This window comes from Mesocricetus auratus, unplaced genomic scaffold (assembly GCF_017639785.1).
Source record: "Mesocricetus auratus isolate SY011 unplaced genomic scaffold, BCM_Maur_2.0 Super-Scaffold_100004, whole genome shotgun sequence".
NCBI classification, from domain to species: domain Eukaryota; kingdom Metazoa; phylum Chordata; class Mammalia; order Rodentia; family Cricetidae; genus Mesocricetus; species Mesocricetus auratus.
The window spans coordinates 85,919,836-85,938,077 of record NW_024429189.1 but is presented as its reverse complement, the minus strand read 5'-3'; the positions used below and the strand labels follow the sequence as shown (position 1 = coordinate 85,938,077).

The 18,242-nt window shown below is 49.0% G+C and overlaps 1 protein-coding gene across 1 annotated transcript; it reads right to left on the bottom strand.

Annotated features, from left to right (window-relative positions):
- Positions 1-1,045: 1,045 nt before the first annotated feature.
- Positions 1,046-12,997, bottom strand: Vps18 (VPS18 core subunit of CORVET and HOPS complexes). Its single transcript, XM_005064723.4, has 5 exons — positions 12,603-12,997; positions 11,551-11,692; positions 6,689-6,780; positions 4,702-6,572; positions 1,046-2,225 (listed from the first exon to the last, which is right to left on the bottom strand). Exons 1-5 carry the CDS (start codon positions 12,691-12,693, stop codon positions 1,500-1,502), a joined length of 2,922 nt encoding a protein of 973 aa, XP_005064780.1. The 5' UTR covers positions 12,694-12,997; the 3' UTR covers positions 1,046-1,499.
- Positions 12,998-18,242: the final 5,245 nt, after the last annotated feature.

Below are 18,242 nucleotides of genomic sequence, written 5' to 3'. Positions count from 1 at the left end.
CAGGGCTCACGGGGCCCCACCCCTTCCTGAGGATTTATGCTCAGTTGATGGGGGACTAGGAGGTGGTGATGCACACCTTCAATTCCAGCACACCTTTAATCCCAGGAGGCAGAGGCAGGTGGGATCTCCATGAGTTCGAGACCACTCTGGTCTGCAGAGTGAGTTCCGGGACAGCCAGGGCTACACAGTGAAACCCTGTCTCAAAAAGCAAGATGGTTTATGGGGGAGGAAGACACAGTTTCTCATTTTCCTTAGTGTTACAAACACTGGTGACCGTGCTCCTGTATCCTTCCCTAATGGGACTCAGTGGGACACAGGCATATGGCTACCCCTGAACATATGCATGCTGGCACACCCATGCAGACATGAGAGTAAAGGAGGGAGGATTAGTGAGGAAGAGGAAGGGTATCAGTATAGGCCGGAGGATAAGAGAAAGCAACAGTAGAGGAGGTGACTAGGACCCATTTATTATATGTAACATGCTAATAAAAACACTGGGAAAATAATTAAGGGCTTAGAATCATGGTCAGGTGGTGGGGCTTCTAGAATATTCTTGCAACAAGAGGAAGGGAATAGCAAATGAGGCATTAATATGCCTAACGTGAGAAATCAGTGCTCCAAGGTGCCAGAGCTGGGTGCATTCTGTGCACAGCAGCGCCACCTGCCAGCCAGAGCGGAGAATAGCTCTTTGCTTCAGGATAATTCCTAACTGAGCCTTATACTCAGAGGATAGAGGGAATCCAGCAAGCAAGTAAAATCTGGAAAGAGTGTCCTATTTCACACCAAGGTGAAGGACCGTGTGCGAAGGCTTGTAAGGGAGGTCTTTTTTTATTTTTATTTTTTAAATTTTGAGACAGGGTCATACAATGTAGACTTGGCTGGCCCAGAACTCACGATGTATACCAGACTTGTCTTGAATGTATACAGATCTGCCTCCTGAATGCTGGAATTAAAGAAGTGTGCCACCACACCCTTGTGGCATCCCAGTCCTTCTTGGCATCATGCCGTGTCAGGTTCAGCATCAACACAGAGTCCAGAGTCACCATTGTAGTGCAGACAATTTAATGTTCCCCACTTATCACCACGTGGTTTGCCCTCAGGACACCCCACAGTGGAGCCCCAGAGTCACATTAGTATCTCCACATGCCGACGCAAGCATGCCTACCCTCAGGGCCACCCTGTCCACAAGTGCCGCGGGACTCAGAGGGAGGTCCAGAGTGACACAGGAAGGAACACTACTCAGTCTGGGTAAACATGCCAGGGCGTGGCAAGAACAAAGGAGCTAACAGATGCAGGTTAGAAGGGTCATGTGACCTCTCCGGGCTCAGGGGCTGCCTGGGGGATGGGGGATGAGCTGCTCTTAGGCAGGCAGCTTGGGTCTCACACCCCCACAACCACAGGCCCAGCAACCTCAAGGACCAAACACCAACCACAGTGTGGCCTTCTCAGGAGGGTCTGGCAGCTGCATCCCTGCCTGTCACCCACAAGGGGGCGCCCTCCTACAGCCAGCTGAGACATTCCTCCTCATAGTGCTGGGGGTCAATGAAGGGCCGGTCAATAGAGCGGATCATCAGCTCCCCACAGTACACACACTCAGCAGCAACCAGTTCATCGAGGTCAGCCTTGAGCTGTTCCCGGCTGGGCCCCCCAGCCGGAGCCCCAGCTTCGGCCTCCTTGGCCTTGCCGGAGCCTTTGGTGGGAGGAGGCGCGGCCCCAAGCTTGCGCTGCAGCTCCTCGAGCCTGGCCTGCTTGTAGGCAGGAAGGCCAGGCCTCACGGCCTGCAGGAGACAGTCAGCGTGAAACATGTGGCCACAGAGGAACAGGTAAAAGGGTCGGTTGAGCAGAGGGAAGTCACAGGTGGAGCATTTGTCCTGAGGCTCCACAGTGCCATAGCGTCCCCGAAGCTCTTGCAGGTCTCGCCGGATACGCTGGGCGCTGGCTGTGGCTTCTTCCATCTCCCGCTGCAGCTCCTGGATGTGCTGGTTGTAGGCCTTAAGTGAACTACAGATGGCTTCCTTGAAGTGGTCGATTGTGACAAAGTCAGGAAAGAAAGGCAGCACGTCCTCAATCTTGAGCAAGGGGCAGCTGGCCAAGCAGGCCATGGCCGTCTGCACGTCCTCCTCCTCCTGCACCACGTGCCGTGCGATCTTCAGCCACAGTTTCTTGCGCAGCTCCTCGTCCTCCTCTGGCAAGTCTGCACACTGCTTGGCCAGGTCCACATCCACCTGCGGAGAAACCGCGTGAGTCAGGGTCAAGCCACTCTCCACCTGGAGTCAGACTCCTGGAAAGAGATGGCCACAGAAAACCGGGCCCGAGGAGACGGCACAGGCAGGATTCTCTGCACCCCAGGCAGCAAGAGGCCTGTCCTATACCGCTCTGAGAAGGCTATTTTTGGTGGCAGCCCTCCAGTTTTAGTGAATCTAAGGATTAGCTGGTAATGGGCAAAGCAGTGTGTTGACACCCACACCCAGCACTCAGGAGGTAGAAACGGGAATGCTGCCAAGTTTGAAGTCAGCCTGGGCTATGCCAGACCCTGTCTCAAAAAGCAAAGCAAGTCTATTTGAGCTCTTGCTACAATGTTCTAAATCCTGAGTCAAGGCTCAGGTTGAGGCCAGCCTGCTGGGCTACACAGTGATTTCCATCAGGTTGGGGTACATAATAACACCTATAGAGTGAGACTCTGGGAAGATCCCAGCAACCACATAACAGGCTGGGCAAGAGCACAGGCAGGCCTGTAACCCCAGAGTTGTGAGGAGTGGAGACAGGAGGGTTGATAGGGTTTGAGGACTATCAGTGTAGCCAAAACCCAGAACCTCAGGGGCTAGAGAGATGGCTCAGCAGTTAAGAGCACTGGTGGCTCTTGCAGAGGACCCAAGTTCAATTCCCAGCAACCACATGGTGGCTCACAACCATCTGTAATGAGTTCTGGTGCCCTATTCTGGCCTGCAGGCATACATGCAGACACAATATTGTATACACAATAAATAAATAAATCTAAAAAAAAATAAATAAATCTAAAACACAAACCAAAACCTCAGAATCTCAGGTTCAGAGAGAGACCCTGCCTCAAAGGAGTAAGGCAGAGAATGGCAATGAGGCCAGTAAACACCCTCCTCTAGCTTCCACACGTGCATTCCCACGCACGCACACACGCACGCACACACACCATCTTTCAGGATCTGAGCGGTGTGACTTAGCATCTTTTCCTTCTGATAATGTGTGTATCCAGCACCACATGCTTAGGAGTGCTTATTTTAGTTTATTTATTTATTGGTGCCTGTGACATCCAGAAGAGGCCATCAGATCCCCTTGAACTGGAATTATAGCAGGTTACGAACCACCATGTGAGTGCTGGGAACTAAACCCAGGTCATTACAAGAGCAGCAACTGCTCTTAACTTCTGAACCATCTTTCCAGTCTCTGTGGATTGATTTTTTTTTTTTGAGACGGCAGTGGCTTACTATGTAGCCCAGGCTGCCCTAGAACTCACTATGTAGCCAATGTAATCAGCTGCTGTATGCATTACTTATACAGTACTGATTCATATTATAAGGTAAAAAATATTTTTACCCTGGTGATGGTGGCTCACAACTTTAATCGCAGCATTCAGAAACAGAGGCAGGCAGATCTGAGTTCAGGGCCAGCCTGATCTACAGAGCAAGTTACAGAACAGCCAGGGCTACACAGATTTGTAGCTATAGGTTTGTCTACAAAAAAAACCCAAAATACTCTTAACATTACCTTCACAAATTCTTTTATAATTTCTCTTTTAGTATAATTATGGAGGGAGGGAGGTGTGCCTCAGTGCATGTGTGGAGGTCACAGGAAACTTTTATAATTTCTCTTTTAGTATAATTATGGAGGGAGGGAGGTGTGCCTCAGTGCATGTGTACTTTTGGCAGTCAGCTCTCTCCTTCCACCACGGGTTCTGTGGGTAGAGCTCAGGTGATCAGGTTTGTACAACAAGGGCTTTCACCTTTGGAGCCATCTTTGCTGGCTCGTTATCACCATCTAATGGATAATCTAAGGCACAGAGGGGTTCAGAAAGCAGCCCCAAATCACACAGCAAGATGACCAAGTCAGGATTCAAACCCTGATGTCCTAGAGTGTGTTCTCTTTTCCTTCTCCTTCCCCTGTGTTCTTTTTTTTTTTTTTTTTTTAAGACAGGGACTTACTTGGGGTCTGGAGAGATGCCTTCAGTGGTTAAGAGCACTGGCTGCTCTTCCAGAGGACCAAGGTTCAATTCCCAGCACCCACATTGCAGCTCAAGACTGTAATTTCAGTTCAGGGCATAAGGTATCCTCACTCAGACATACATGCCCAAAACACAAATGCGTGCTGGGCAGTGGTAGCGCACGACTTTAACCCCAGCACTTGGGAGGCAGAGGCAGGTGAATCTCTGTGAGTTTGAGGCCAGCCCGGGCTACAGAGTGAGTTCTAGGACAGCTAGGATTACAAACAAACAAATCAAAAGATAATTAAAAACAAAAACTGGCCTCAAACTCATGATCCTTCTGCCTTAACCTCCCAAGTGTAGGGATTACAGGTAACAAGCACACCTCAAACTCCGATTGCAACCTCTACACTACAGCACTTCTCTGCCGGAGAAACCGGCACGTGCTAACCTTACCACCCCCGACCTTTCTTCCTCTTTAGGTTACTACTCCCCAGGTCCCTCTCCCGGATGAGGTCAAGATTTACCTGCAGGGCCAGGTCCACAGCTTCCTCATACAGCTCCAACACCTTATAGACGTGGACACAAGCTCGGTGGTGGCCGTGCTCAGCACAGAGTCGAAGCGCGTATTTGAGGTCATAATGCACACGGTGAGGGCTGGCCCCAGCTTGCTCCAGGTAGGCCAGCAGCAAGGCGGGCTGGCCGCGGGCATACAGTGACAGCAGGTAGTTGTGAATGGCCTGCTCCGTCTCCCCGAGCACATTCACGCAGAATTCCATATAGCGGATGGCCTGGCTCACCTGTTGCGCCTCACCACCCTGGCTATAGTTCACCAGGGCAGGGATGAGCTGCCGAGCATCCAGGCGGCTGCCCATCTCAATCCAGGCATCTACTAGCTGGCGAGGGATATGTCGGATGAGGATGGGTGAGAATTTGTAGAAGAGCTGGGGGTCACGGTGGCGGGCAAGCACAGCCAGGGCCTCCTCATAAGCCTCATGCTGGCAGTGGTACGCCACCACCCGTTCGTAGTCCTGCATGATCACGGCAAAGTACACCATATGCTCTGTGTCCCCATGACTGGCGAGCAGCTCATGGATGGAGGCCCGGCTGGCAAAAAGCCACTCCTTGTGCCGAGGGCTACTGAGAAAGGTACGGAAGCACTCCCGGGTATCCCGGTAGAGATTCAGAGCGTCTGGGTCACCCTGCAGGGCACCAAGCCGGCTAAGGTAGAGCTCCGTCAGCCAAGTGGTCAGCAGTGTGGCCTGCGTACGCTCAGTTGGCTTCAAGCCGGCCAGCTTCCGCTGTAGAAACTCGGCCAGCGCCTCCTCTTGCCGGGCCTCCAAAAACTTGAGAGCAATCTCCTCAAAGTAGCTCTGGGTCAGAGCATAGCAGCGGGCACTCTCCAGATAGCGATGCTGGCGAAAACAGAAATCAGCCTCTCGGGCCAGGACTGTGTCCAGGCAGTCAGGTCGCTCTCGACAATACTCTTTGGCCAGGTCAAAGCGGTTCATGTCCAGGTACGTGCGCCAGACATCGCGAGCCTCACGCTGTACGTGGTATCGGAAGACCGCGCGCTCGGTGTAGGCCCATAGGTGGCCAGTGGAGGAATCCTTCACCATGTGCCTCAGTGGTCCAAACTTCTCCAGGAAGTGATCCTGCAGCACCACCTGGCCCGTCAGTGTACACACGGCCTCCACCCGGTCGGCCAGCAGCAGCAGGAAATGAAACTGGGTCAGGACGATGGCTAGGGGCGGACTGGCCCCTGGACCAACCCCCGCAGGGTACTCCCACACTCGCTCCTCACTAAGCAGGGAGTCCGGACGCCCGCAGTCCAGTGAGCCATACAGCACGCCATCTCCCATCATCCAGGCGAAGGCACGAGGGGCAGAACGTAACTTGGGGGTATAGAAAGCCAACTCACTATACCCCAAATTGCTAGGAAACTCACGGAATGGGGGCGGGTGGTCTGTGTAGGCAGCAAAGAGCCCGGAGAAGCCCTGGGCTTCAGCATCTTCTACTGCTCGGCCTATGAACTGGAAGAGGCGCTGTCGAGTGGTGGCGATGACAAAGCCTCTTCCATCAGGACCACGCTCAGCCTCAAGGGAGCAGACAGGTGCTGGGCCCCCTTCTTCATTTAACACGTACAGGGGACGGAAGTAGAGATCCGGGGCGGGGCCAAAGAGGCCGCCTTCGTTGGCGGAGAGCTCTGCTTCAAAGATCTGTCCTTGAGCTGTGCCGACCAGGATGGGGCCAGTGCTACTCTCGTTGCCCACTGCTTTGTTCCAGCCTACACTCTCCACCAGCTGTCCCTTCCAGCGTGCCAGTGGCCGGACCTTCTGCCCATTGCGGTTCATATAGAGGACCTCAGCGCTACTCAGAGCAACCAGCAGGTGAGAGCCTGGAGCGGATGGAAAGCGGCATCTGAGTGGATACTGTGTCCTCCTCCCTGTTCAGATCCACCCATTCCGGCGTGACCTCTCACAGGAGCCCTCCTCAGATCTCCAACACACTTACCAGTGTGGTCCAGGAACATCTTGTGAACTTTGGCATCATCTTTGCGCCCCAGCTCCACACGGTTCGGATCACTTGACTTGCCTAAGTCGATGCTATAAGGGCAAAAGTCAAAGTGTCACTCTCAAGAAAGGAAGTCCCCATTCTTAAGACATTTACAATATTTAATGTGTATGTGTTGTGCATGAATGTATGTAAGTGTATGCTGGAACCCATGGGAGTCAGAAGATTCCCCTGGAACTGGAGTTACAGAGAGTTGAGAGCTGCCACGTGGGTGCTGGGAATCTAACCCAAGTCCTCTGAATGAGCGGCAAGTTCTCTTAACCACTGAGCTATCCTCCAGCACCTGGGAAGTTCCTTTTTAGATCACAGATTTCAAAGACTAAGACTACTAGTAGACACAAAAGATTCTTTTGTGCCAGGCGTTGGTGGTAGTAGGCTTTTAATCCCAGCACTCAGGAGGCAGAGGCAGTCGGATCTCTATGAGTTTGAGACCAGCCTGTCTACAGAGCAAGTTCCAGGACCGGTTCTAAAACAATACAGAGAAACCCTGTCTCAAAAAAACCAAAAAAAAAAAAAAATTCTTTTGCTTGTTTTTTGAGACAGGGTTTCTCTGTGTAGCCCTGGCTGTCCTGGAACTCACTCTGTAGACCAGGCTGGCTTCGAACTCAGAGACCCATTTGCCTCTGCCTCCTGGGTACTGGGATTAAAGGTGTGCGCTACCACTGCCTGGCGATTTATTTGCTTTTATTTATGTGTATGTATCTATGTGAACAAATGTCACGTGTGTGCAGATGCCTGCAGAGGCCAGAAAGAGCCAGATTCCTGAAACTAGAGTTACAGGTGATTGTGAGCTGTCTGTCATGAGGTCAGAAATCGAACTCAGGTCCTCTGAAGAAGTAGTGAGACTCTTAACCACCAAGCCATCTCTCTCTTCAACCCAAAAAATTCTTTAAACAATCTCAAGAACTATAAACTGTATACAGAATCTTACTTAAGAATACTCAGCACTTTCTAAGCACCAGGCACCGAACCCTGCACTTAACCTTTTAATTTTTTATTGCATTTATTTAGTGTGGCAGGAGGTGTATATGCATACTCCTGCATACATGCGGAAGCCAGAGGACAACCTGTGGGAGTGAGTTCTTGCCTTCTATCATGTACATAGGTCCTAGGATTGAAGTCAGGTTGCAAGGGTTGGCAGCAAACACCTTTATTGGCCTACCATGTTTCAAGCCCTCACTGTTTTAAATAACTGCATGGCATTCCACTTTATAGCTGAATTATAATTTAGCCACTATTTCCTTGTAAATGGGCATTTAGCTCAGGGCATTTTTATTATCACAAATAATGGCATGATCAATACTCATGAGTCAGTGCCCCTTCAATAGCTATTTTTCTTTTTATTCATATCCATTCAAATTATGACTAAATTTAATTTATAGATTTATTTTTAAAGAACACTTTTCTTTTCCTCTTGTTTTTTTAGTCATGGTCTTACTATGTAACCCAGGCTAGCCTAGTTGAGACCTCTGGCCTCACTAAATGCTAGGATTATATGCATATGCCATCACGCCCTGTTAGATATTTTTTTTTGTTTGTTTGTGTACCCAAGCTGCCCTGGAGTTTGCTCTGTAGACCATGTTGGCCTCAAACTCAAAGATCTGCCTGCCTCTGCCTCTGCCCCCTGATTAAAGACCCACTGTCTGGCTAGTTTTTTTTTTAAATGAAAATAATTGAATTGTGCACATGTGCATTCGTGTGTGTGTGTGTGTGTGTGTGTGTGTGTGTGTGTGTGTGTGAGAGAGAGAGAGAGAGAGAGAGAGAGAGAGAGAGAGAGAGAGAGAGAGAGAGAGGGATTACGTGCACACACATGTGCATGGTATGAGTTGAGGGTAGAGGGAAACTTGCAGGAACCAGTTCTTTCTCCCATGTGGGTCTGAGGGCCTGAGGAGTCTAACTAAGGTAGCCAAGCTTGGCAGCAGGTCCCTTTACCCAGTTAAGTCAGTTTACTAGTCCAGATGCTTTAACTTTTTTTTTTTGATTGACAGGAAGGTTTATTATACATTGGTGTGACATCATATTTATGTATAACAATGACTTTTTTTTGGTTTTTTGAGACAGGATTTCTCTGTGACTTTGGAGGCTGTCTTGGAACTCACTCTGTAGACCAGGCTGGCCTCGAACTCACACAGATCCACCTGTCTCTGCCTCCAGAGTGTTGGGATTAAAGGCGTGCGCCACCACCATCTGGCAACAATGACTTTTTAAAATTTTATATTTAAATTAGAAACAAGCTTGTTTCACATGTCAGTCCCGAATCCCTCTCCCTCCTCTCCTCGACAGCTCCCCCCAGCCTCCCCAGCCCCCCACCCAACCCCCACTCCGTTCCCCAGGGAGGGTGAGGCCCTCCATGGATCATCTCCAGAGTCTGTCTTTTCGTTCAGGGCAGGGCCTAGGGCCTCCCCAGATGTTTTAACTTTTAGGACACTGCCACCTTTTCAAAAGATGACGGCAATGTGCTGCTGTGCCGGCATATGTGGCAGCTGTCTGTCTGTTTTACAGCACTTAGGATGCTGGAAACAAAGGCTAGGACTCAAGTGTGTCCGGCATGGCAGCACCGTCTATTACTAGATTTGAATTTACCAACATCTCTCGGTGCTGGGCATGGTGGCACACACCGGTAATTCTGTACCTGACGGGTGGGCACAGGATGATTAGAAAGCCACAGCCTTGAACCACACAGGACCCTGTCTCCAAAACAAAACACCACACAAAGATCTGTGATGGAGACGTAGCTGCACGGCACTGTTTTCCTAGTGTGAGCAAAGGTCTTGGCCCAAATAAATGACTAAAGCATCTTATTACTATCTTATTTTTATTTTACTTTTTTGAATTTTTGAGAGTTTCTCTATTGAAGCTTTAGCCATCCTAGAACGCACTCTGTAGGTGAGGCTGGGCTTGAACTCTGGGATCTACCTGCCTCTGCCTTCCAAGTGTGGGGATTAAAAGTGTATGCCACCATCCCTAGCCTATTTTAACTCCTTTTGCTCAGAGGTTAAAATTATTTTCAAGGACCAATGAGATGGCCCAATGGGTAATTTGCTGCCAGCTCTGATTATGAGTTTGAACCCTAGGGTCAACATGTTAGAAGGCTGTCCTTTGGCCTCGACATGTTCACTATGGCATATGCATACCCTACCCCTACATGTTAGGAGGAAACAAATCAATTAGTGAATATAACTTAAAATTTTAAAAATACATGTTAAGCCAGGCAGTGGTGGCACACATATTTAATCCCAGGACTTGAGGGTAGAGGTAGGGAGATTGCCAAGTTCAAGGCCAGCCTGGTCTCCAAAGTGAGTTCCAGGGCAGCCAGAATGACTTCACAGAGAAACCCTATCTTGAAAAAAACAAAACAAAACAAATTCTCTCATACATATACATATGTTAAAGGGGCTGCAGAGGTGGCTCATTGGTTAACAGCACTTAATCTTGCAGAGGACCCAGGTTCAATTCACAACTGTCCTTAATTCCAATGCTAGGATGAAAGGCATGTGCCCCCACACCTAGAATAGTGTACAATAAATAAATAAATATATAGTGGGTGGTAAATAAAATCCATTTTATATAATGTGTGTGTGTGTGTGGGTACTCACAGAGGCTGGAAGAGGGCAGGGGATCCCCTCGACCTGGAGTTACAGGCAGTTGTGAGATTCTCAATGTGGGTGCTAGGACCAAAGTCCAGTTCACTTTATTTTTTAAGACAGGGTCTCTCACTGAATCTGGAGCTCACCGATTTGGCCATACTGCTGTCCTGCAAGCTCCCAGCATTCACCTCTCTGATCTGCTTCAGAGCTGGGTTTACACATCCACGCACTGCCAAGCGCAGCTTTTTATCTGTGTTCCCATTCTTACAAAGCAAGCGCTTTACTGGCTGACCCCATCCCTGAAGTTTTTTTCTGGGTGCACTGCTTGTGTGCATTGTTTACCCTCCCCTTTATTCTAAATCATCTTATTGGGGTACAAGGGGTTTGTTGTGTGTTTATTCTTTGGTTTTCTGAGAGAGGGTCTCACTATGCAGCCCAGAACAAGCTCCCAATATCCTCCTCCATCAGCCTCCCTAGTGCTGAGATTACAGGCACATGCCACACACTGAAGTCTGTTTGTTTGAAACAGGGTCTCACATAGCCCAGGCTGGCCTCAAATTCACTATGCAGCCAAGGATGTCCTTGAACTTCAGATACCCCTGCCTCACCTTCCCAAGTATTTTGATGACAGGTGTGCACCGGCATACCCCAGCTCAGCTGTGCTGAGCATCTATCTAATCAAGGACTCTGTATGCTCCATAAGCACTCTCCCAACTGAGCTTCAGCCCTGGCCTTCATATTTAAGCATTTGATTTTGCAGTGCTGGCAATCAAACACAGGGCCTCAGAGGAATGCTAGGTACTCTATCAATGAGCCACACCCCAGCACTAGTTGTTATAACAACTGCTCATTCTGCGACTTGTCTTTGTGAGATAGAGGTCTAACTGTTTTACTCCAGATGGCTTATCCCACATGATAAACAATTCTGTCGACACTTGACAGCTAGTGGATATATTTCACGATTCCAAACAGTTCCAATGATCTGTGTGGCTGACTCTGGAGGCTGAGACCACCTTTAACTGTGCAAATACCAGAAAGATTAGCTGACTTGTTCAAGACCATTAGCTGATAATGTGAACGTTTAGCTGGAATCTGTCTTCAACCACTAGCTTGGTTCTCTTTGGGAAGGACCAGGGTATCTCCTGAACATCTATTGTTTCACTTGCCAAGTGTGGAGAAGGACCCCAGTCAGCTACAAGTCCCTGTGTGTATTACCGGAGCAGCGTGTCCTTGCCCAGGCTCATGCAGAGCTGATTACAGCAAACAACAAGACTGGTGATACGCTCTGGCGGAGTGAAGTCAATCCGCTGCTTCGTGAAGATAGGCACTTCCTTCTCCAGCTGGGCATTAACGTACCCTGTAGGTTTGGAGCCAAGAAAAAAGTTGTGACCTCCACAGGGGGGGGGGGACGGCCAAGAAAACCCTAAGAAACAACAGTGTTACCCGACACTCTTCTACTTCCCAAGTACAACCCTGCCCATGGGATCTTGGTTAATGAAGAGCTCAAGACTAATTTTCTGGGCTCTTCTCACACTTGTGACTAATGAGGAATTAGTTCTCCGAACCCGAGATGAAGCTGTATCCGTGATATGATTGTTCCCAGGGGCAATGGGGGGATGGTTTGGGAATTCTCCTTTATTGATCCTTAGCCCACCAACCCAAGAGAAGTAAAGCTGTCCCTTCCTCCCTGCCCACACAGTAACACGGCTCAGCGAGTCTCCATGATATGGGGAGAGTTCTGTGGACAGCAGCTGTTTTCTTACTAGTCGGCTGCAATATTGTTCCCAGTGCCGAGCCAACTCTGCACCACGCTCCTTAAAACCGACACCTACGCTAAACTGTAGCCATCTCCAATCGCTCCTGTTCAGTGACACACGTCCATTTAGGATCGAACCTCCTATAGCATTCACATTCCACCAAGTCCCGTGCTCATTCCCGCCCTCTCTGCTTTCCCGAGAAAAGTCTGGTGGGAAAAACAAAACACGGAACCAGACACCCAGGGAAGCCTGGAACCTATTTTCAGAACTCCCAAAAGTCAAACTGCAGCCTGGTAGGCAAGTACTTCCTTATCTGAGCCCAGTTCCCTCTTCTGAAGGACCTTAGTGGTAGGGCCTAGATCACGCGGCTGCTCCTGTGGCTCTTTCAAACTTTGACGAGTGACAAGAGGCCTGGGGCTTAGATCCTGTATGCACGCCCCAAGCTCTTGAGCCGGCCTCCCCTGCAAACGCTAGCGGAACTGAAAGGGGCAGCGGTGGCTTCTTACTTACCAGAATGGGGGATGCCCACGCTAGGGCAACCAGTCTGTAAGACAGCCGAGCGGGACAATGAGTCCTCATACTCATCCAGGATGGACGCCATAGTATCCGAGCTCTGGACCTCTGGTCTAGAGTCTGGGGGTCACAAGTGGAACCCCCGTCGTTCTGGATTTGCAAGCTGTGACTCCCCAGCGTCTGACAGATCCTGAGAACCTTTAAAAAATTCTGAGGCCCTTTTCGCTTTCGCTGTACAGGACCAGAAGATCGAGGAACCCCTACTAGAATCTGTTGCAGTTTTGCACCCCAGTTCTAGTCCCAAGAGATTATAGGCTCCCCTTAGCCGATCTCAGGTGATCACAACCTCGCCCAGGCAGCTCAGCTGACTCCCGCCCCCGTGACGCGTACTTATGACGTGCTTCCGGAATCTCAGACGCGAGTACTAACTGGAGCCGAACGCAGTGGAGCCTCTACAGTGAGGCGTGTCGGAGACAGGGGGTTGGCGGGGCGGAGCCAGCTCTGGGCCGGGAGCGGGAGCAAGTCGAGCCATCGCGATCGGCCCTGCTGCAGTTCCACATCTCGGCGCTAGGGGGCAGCCCGAGATTTCCCTGCGGTGTCCAGCAACAGGCTTCTGCAGAAGTTTTGCTCTCTCGCAGATTTTCCCTTAAAGACCGGCTGTACTGCTTCTGCCAGACTGACTACCTCTGTTTGTCAAGAGCATTGCTGTCTCTGTCCACCTTCACAAGCACAGACAGAACAGTCTTAGCTTCCCTTCCTCCATTCCCAGGGGCCCATCACCTTCCAGAATGTAGCTGGATGGGTCAGAAGTGTGACTTAGTGTCACCACAAAAAGAAAACCACCCAAAAATTTAATCTCCAGCACTAGGCTAAGGCAGGAGGATTGCAGAGGAGGATCACCTGGCCTACAAGGTGAGACCCTGAGAAAACAAAGTAGGAAGAATGAAATCGGCAAAGTAGCAGAGCTAATGGGAAAGCCATGTGCTGGGTGTCTCACAGTGGCTCCGTGGCTCCTGGGAGAAGCAAGAGTCATCAGGAAAACTGAAGCACAGCTGTAGGGTGCCCAGGCTGCTCCCAGGCACTCGATCAATTGAATGATGCTGACTGCACTTGTCTAGCATGTTGGAAAGCCTTAGGTTCAAGCCTTAGTATCAGAAAAAGAAAAAGACATCATAAATAGTCATCAGGAAAACAAAGAGCTAAATCTGTAAACGATGTGATGCTTGGCACTGAGAAGGACAGTGGAGAAAGGGACTGGCCTTGGGCACGCTGTTGTATGCGCCATCGAAGATTGTAGCTGGGGACAAGGTCATCTGGTGTGATACTAGAAAGTCAGGGGTATTTGAACAGGACGTGAGAGGAAGCAGAACAGAGGCCATGAGTATCTGTCCTTGAGAGAGAGTGGGCAGGGAAGATGGGAGAGCATCTCAGGAAGGCATTGTAGATTTAGCAACGGTTAGATGTAGCAGATGAAGGAAGGGTGTAGGGACAGCTGGAGACTTAGCACTTGTGTAAGGGAGCTGAGTGAGGGGGTGGAGGTCACATGACCGAGCTTAAGTGTTGCTCGGGACACTTGTAGGGAATTTACTGGGGAAACCCCAACACCACCAGTAACCTGCTCTGTAGCAGTCACCAATAAGTCACTAGGGAAGCCAGGCTTGGTGGTGCACACCTTTAATCCTAGCACTAGGGAGGCAGAAGCAGGCGGATCTCTGTGAGTTCGAGGCCAGCCTGGTCTACAGAGCAAGTTCCAGGACAGGTTCCTAAACAATACAGAGAAACCCTGTCTCGAAAAACAAAAACAAGTCACTAGTGAATGTTTACTAACAATTGCATCATCAAACACAATCATGTCTCAGTTCCTACATTTACAAAATGAGAAAAATCTCTTAATCACGTGGCGTGTACAATTGGATATTATATAAATCGTTCTGTCTGAGTTTGTGTTTAGACATTACTAGTATCTGATATCAGACTGTTGACTAAATTCAGATCCAGACCAAAAAGATCAAACACTCACATAAATACTGTGTGAGTGGTGCATCGTGAGCTACATTCTCAGCCTTAGAGTTTCCGTTTGAAACAGTTTTAGATCTAAATGAAATTGGAGGCTGGGAGTGTAGCTTACTTGGTAGAAGGCTTGTCTAGCTTCATAGGACTAGACCCTTGGCACAGCATAGCTCCCCACCCGCATATCTCTGAGGAGGCAGACAGATCCCTGTCTGTTTTATCTCTCCTGCTTTCTTTTCTCTCTCTCTCGTTTCGCCCCCCTCCCTTCCCCCACTCCCTTTCTAATAAAACTTCCTTCCCATGTAAGTTCTGCCTGATGGCATGTTTGGTATCCGCCAAGGTCCCACCTCACACTGTATTATAACAACGATGACACACCTTTAACCCCAGCACTCAGGAGGCCAGAGGCAGAGTGATTAAAACAGCAAGCACTGTGAAATCTGAAATCCCAGCACCTCAAGACAAGTGGCTCCCCAGAGCTTGCTGGCCAGCCAATCAGGCAATGAATGATCTCCAAGTTCAGTGAGAAACCTCAGTTTAAAAATAAGGCAGAGGCAGGCAGATCTCTGTGAGTTCAAGGCCAGCCTGGTCTACATAGTAAGTTCCAGGCCAATCAGGGCTACGTGTGAGACCTTGTTTCAAAGAACAATCATGAAAAGTTCCCTGAAAGTGCCTGGAAGTGTATAGCCCGTATCCGTGTGAAGTCCTGCACTAATCCTTAACCCTGAAAACAAACAGAAAGGGACCACAGCAAAACTCTGACCAAAAGTCAGAGTGTTAATGAGCAAGTGGTGGAGAAAAGATAGCAAAACAATGAATCGATTACCTTTGTGTGGCCTGAAATTCCTTTTTACTTTAGATATATACATTTTGTATATTTGGTTTTTGGAACAGGGTCTCGTGTGTCTCAGGATGACTTAGAACTCACTATGTAGCCCAGGATGGCCTGGAACTTATCAGGTATCTAGTGAGGATGACCTTGAACTCCTGATATTTCTGTCTAAGAGCTGTGATATAAGCTCGTGGCATCATGCCCAGTTTGTTTGTTCTTGCTGTTGTTGTTTGAGACAGGGTCTCACTCTGTCGCCCAAGTAAGCCTCAAACGCATGGCAGTTCTCCTCACTTGACCTCCTGTAGGCCTGAGCCACGAGGCCAAACCTTAGGCCTTAGTACTATTTTCTTAAATTTACTTTTCTTTCTCCCTCTTCTTCATCACTTTTTTTTCTTGGTTTTTCGAGACAGGGTTTCTCTGTGGCTTTGGAGCCTGTCCTGGAACTCGCCCTGTAGACCAGGCTGGTCTTGAAATCACAGAGATCCTCCTGCCTCTGCCTCCCGAGTGCTGGGATTAAAGGCGTGTGCCACCACCGCCTGGCTCATTGCTTGTTTTTTTGTCTTTTACTTTGCTTTTGATGTAAATTGGCAGCTGATGAGATGACTAAGCAGTTAAGAGCACTTGTTGCTCTTGCAGAGAAATTGGATTCAGATCCTAGCCCCCACATGACGGTTCACAAGCATCTGTAACTCCAGTTCCAGGGGATCTGATGCCCTCTGCACATATATTCATCTGGGCAAAATATCCCTACACATTAGAATTAAATCTAAAAAATTAATGTCATTAATTTATTATTTTTGTGTGCAATGGGGGTGGGATGGATCAGGGCATGTGCCACGGTGTGCTCAAGTAGTCAGAGGACAACTTGTGGGAGCAAGTTCTTTCCCTCGCCCATGTGGATTCCAGGGATCCAACTCAGGTCATCTGGCTTGGCAGCAAGTACCTTTCCCCCCCTTTACCTGCTGAACCATCCTTCAGGCCCTGGATTTTCTTTTCATCTGGATCACAGAAGACACAACTCAGAAAGCTGCTTTACCTGACTAATCTGCTTATTCGTTCTCAGGCAGAGTCTTCATTTGACAAAGGCAGTCCTGACCAAGAAGGCGCTGCTGTATGAGTCCAGGCTCACAAAGCATGTGTGTGGGCCCCATTTTAAACACTCCCAGTAAATGATCTCATCCTAAGCATAAGGAACTAGGCACTGTTTTTATTCTTGTTGGAGGGAGAGGTTTGGGTCTCATATGAATGGGGCTGTCCTCACACTGACTGTGTAGTGGAGGATGAACTTGAACTCCTGATCTTCTGGCTTCTTTCCCAAAGTGCTGGGATTATAGTCATGAACCATGTCTAGTGAAGGGGACACTCTCCCAACATCCTTTTACAGGTCCTTTGAACATACGAGGCAGAGAATATGCAGCACCACTCAACAACGAGAGGATGAGTGAAAGTGAGGAATGCTGGACCAAAGCAAGACTGAAACCCAGCATGATAAACTCCACATTTTGAAGCTCCCTGCTCAGTGTCAAAGGGCTTAGGTGGATCCACCCTTCTCTCCTTGCTGCTCTCGCTTGGGCTGACTCCATTCCCTGTACACAACTCTGCCTAGCAGGCCTCCTAGAGCTCTGGCGCATCCAACATCTTGGAGTCTCCAGTATAATCCAGGCCCTATTTTCACAGCATCATGCAATGGCCTCTCAGGGTTAGTATGAGTGTAGCCCTACTGCCTACCTGACCTCGGCATCTCTCCCTAGCTGTGGAGGGATATTCCACAACCCCCTTTATCCTCTATCCCTCGTGCCTCCAAAGTCAGAACCATGTGAACAATTCTCCCATGTTCTGCTGCTGGCTTTGAATGGAGCCTAGTCCTCCTTGGATCACATTTCCAGCAGCCTTAGTTTGCTGTTGCTTTTTAGGTGTAGAAATTTCAGTAGGCTTTTTGTTTTGTTTTGGTTTTGGTTTTTTGAGACAGGGTTTCTCTGAATTGTTTTGGAGGCTGTCCTGGAACTCACTCTGTAAATCAGGCTGGCCTCGAACTCACAGAGATCCACCTGCCTCTGCCTCCCGAATGTTGGGATTAACGCTGGGGGATTAACGCCACCAACGCCCGGCTCATTAGGCTTTTAATTTTCACAAACTGGAAGTTTGTCTGGGTAGAGTCTTGCTCTGAGGTCACCTGTCCCCTTATATCAATTTCTGCTGACTGTTTCCAAGCCGTCATCTTCTTAGTTGACACCCACTAGAGGCCCAGTCAGACGAAGTTTGTGTGGGAAGAGGGAATCTCAACTGAGGAATTGCTTTGATTAGAGTGGTCTGCAGAACCAGGCAGAGTGCTGCATGCCTGTTACGAGATATTTGGTTACACTGTGTAGAGATACGCTACTGTGATTGATTTAATAAAAAGCTAAATGGCCAATGGCTAGGCAGAAGGTATAGGTGGGACTTTCTGACAGAGAGAGCTCTGGGAAGCAGAAAGGGGAAGTGACTAGCTAGATACAGAGGAATCAGGACACCAGAAAGAGAGATAAAAGCCACACGTGGATTAAGATAAATGGGTTAATTTGAGTTATAAGAGCTAGTTAGAAACCAGCCTAAGCTAAGGCTGAGCTTTCATAATTAATAATAAGTCTCCATGTTGTTTTTTTGTGAGCTGGTAGTGAAAGAACAATCTTACTACCTATGGCATCCAATGTGGGGGCACATATTTCCACATAGGACCTGAGAAAGCTTTTTTAAAAGCTCCAAACATGCAAACACAGAGCCACACATGACTAAGATGAGATGTGTGGTGACTGACA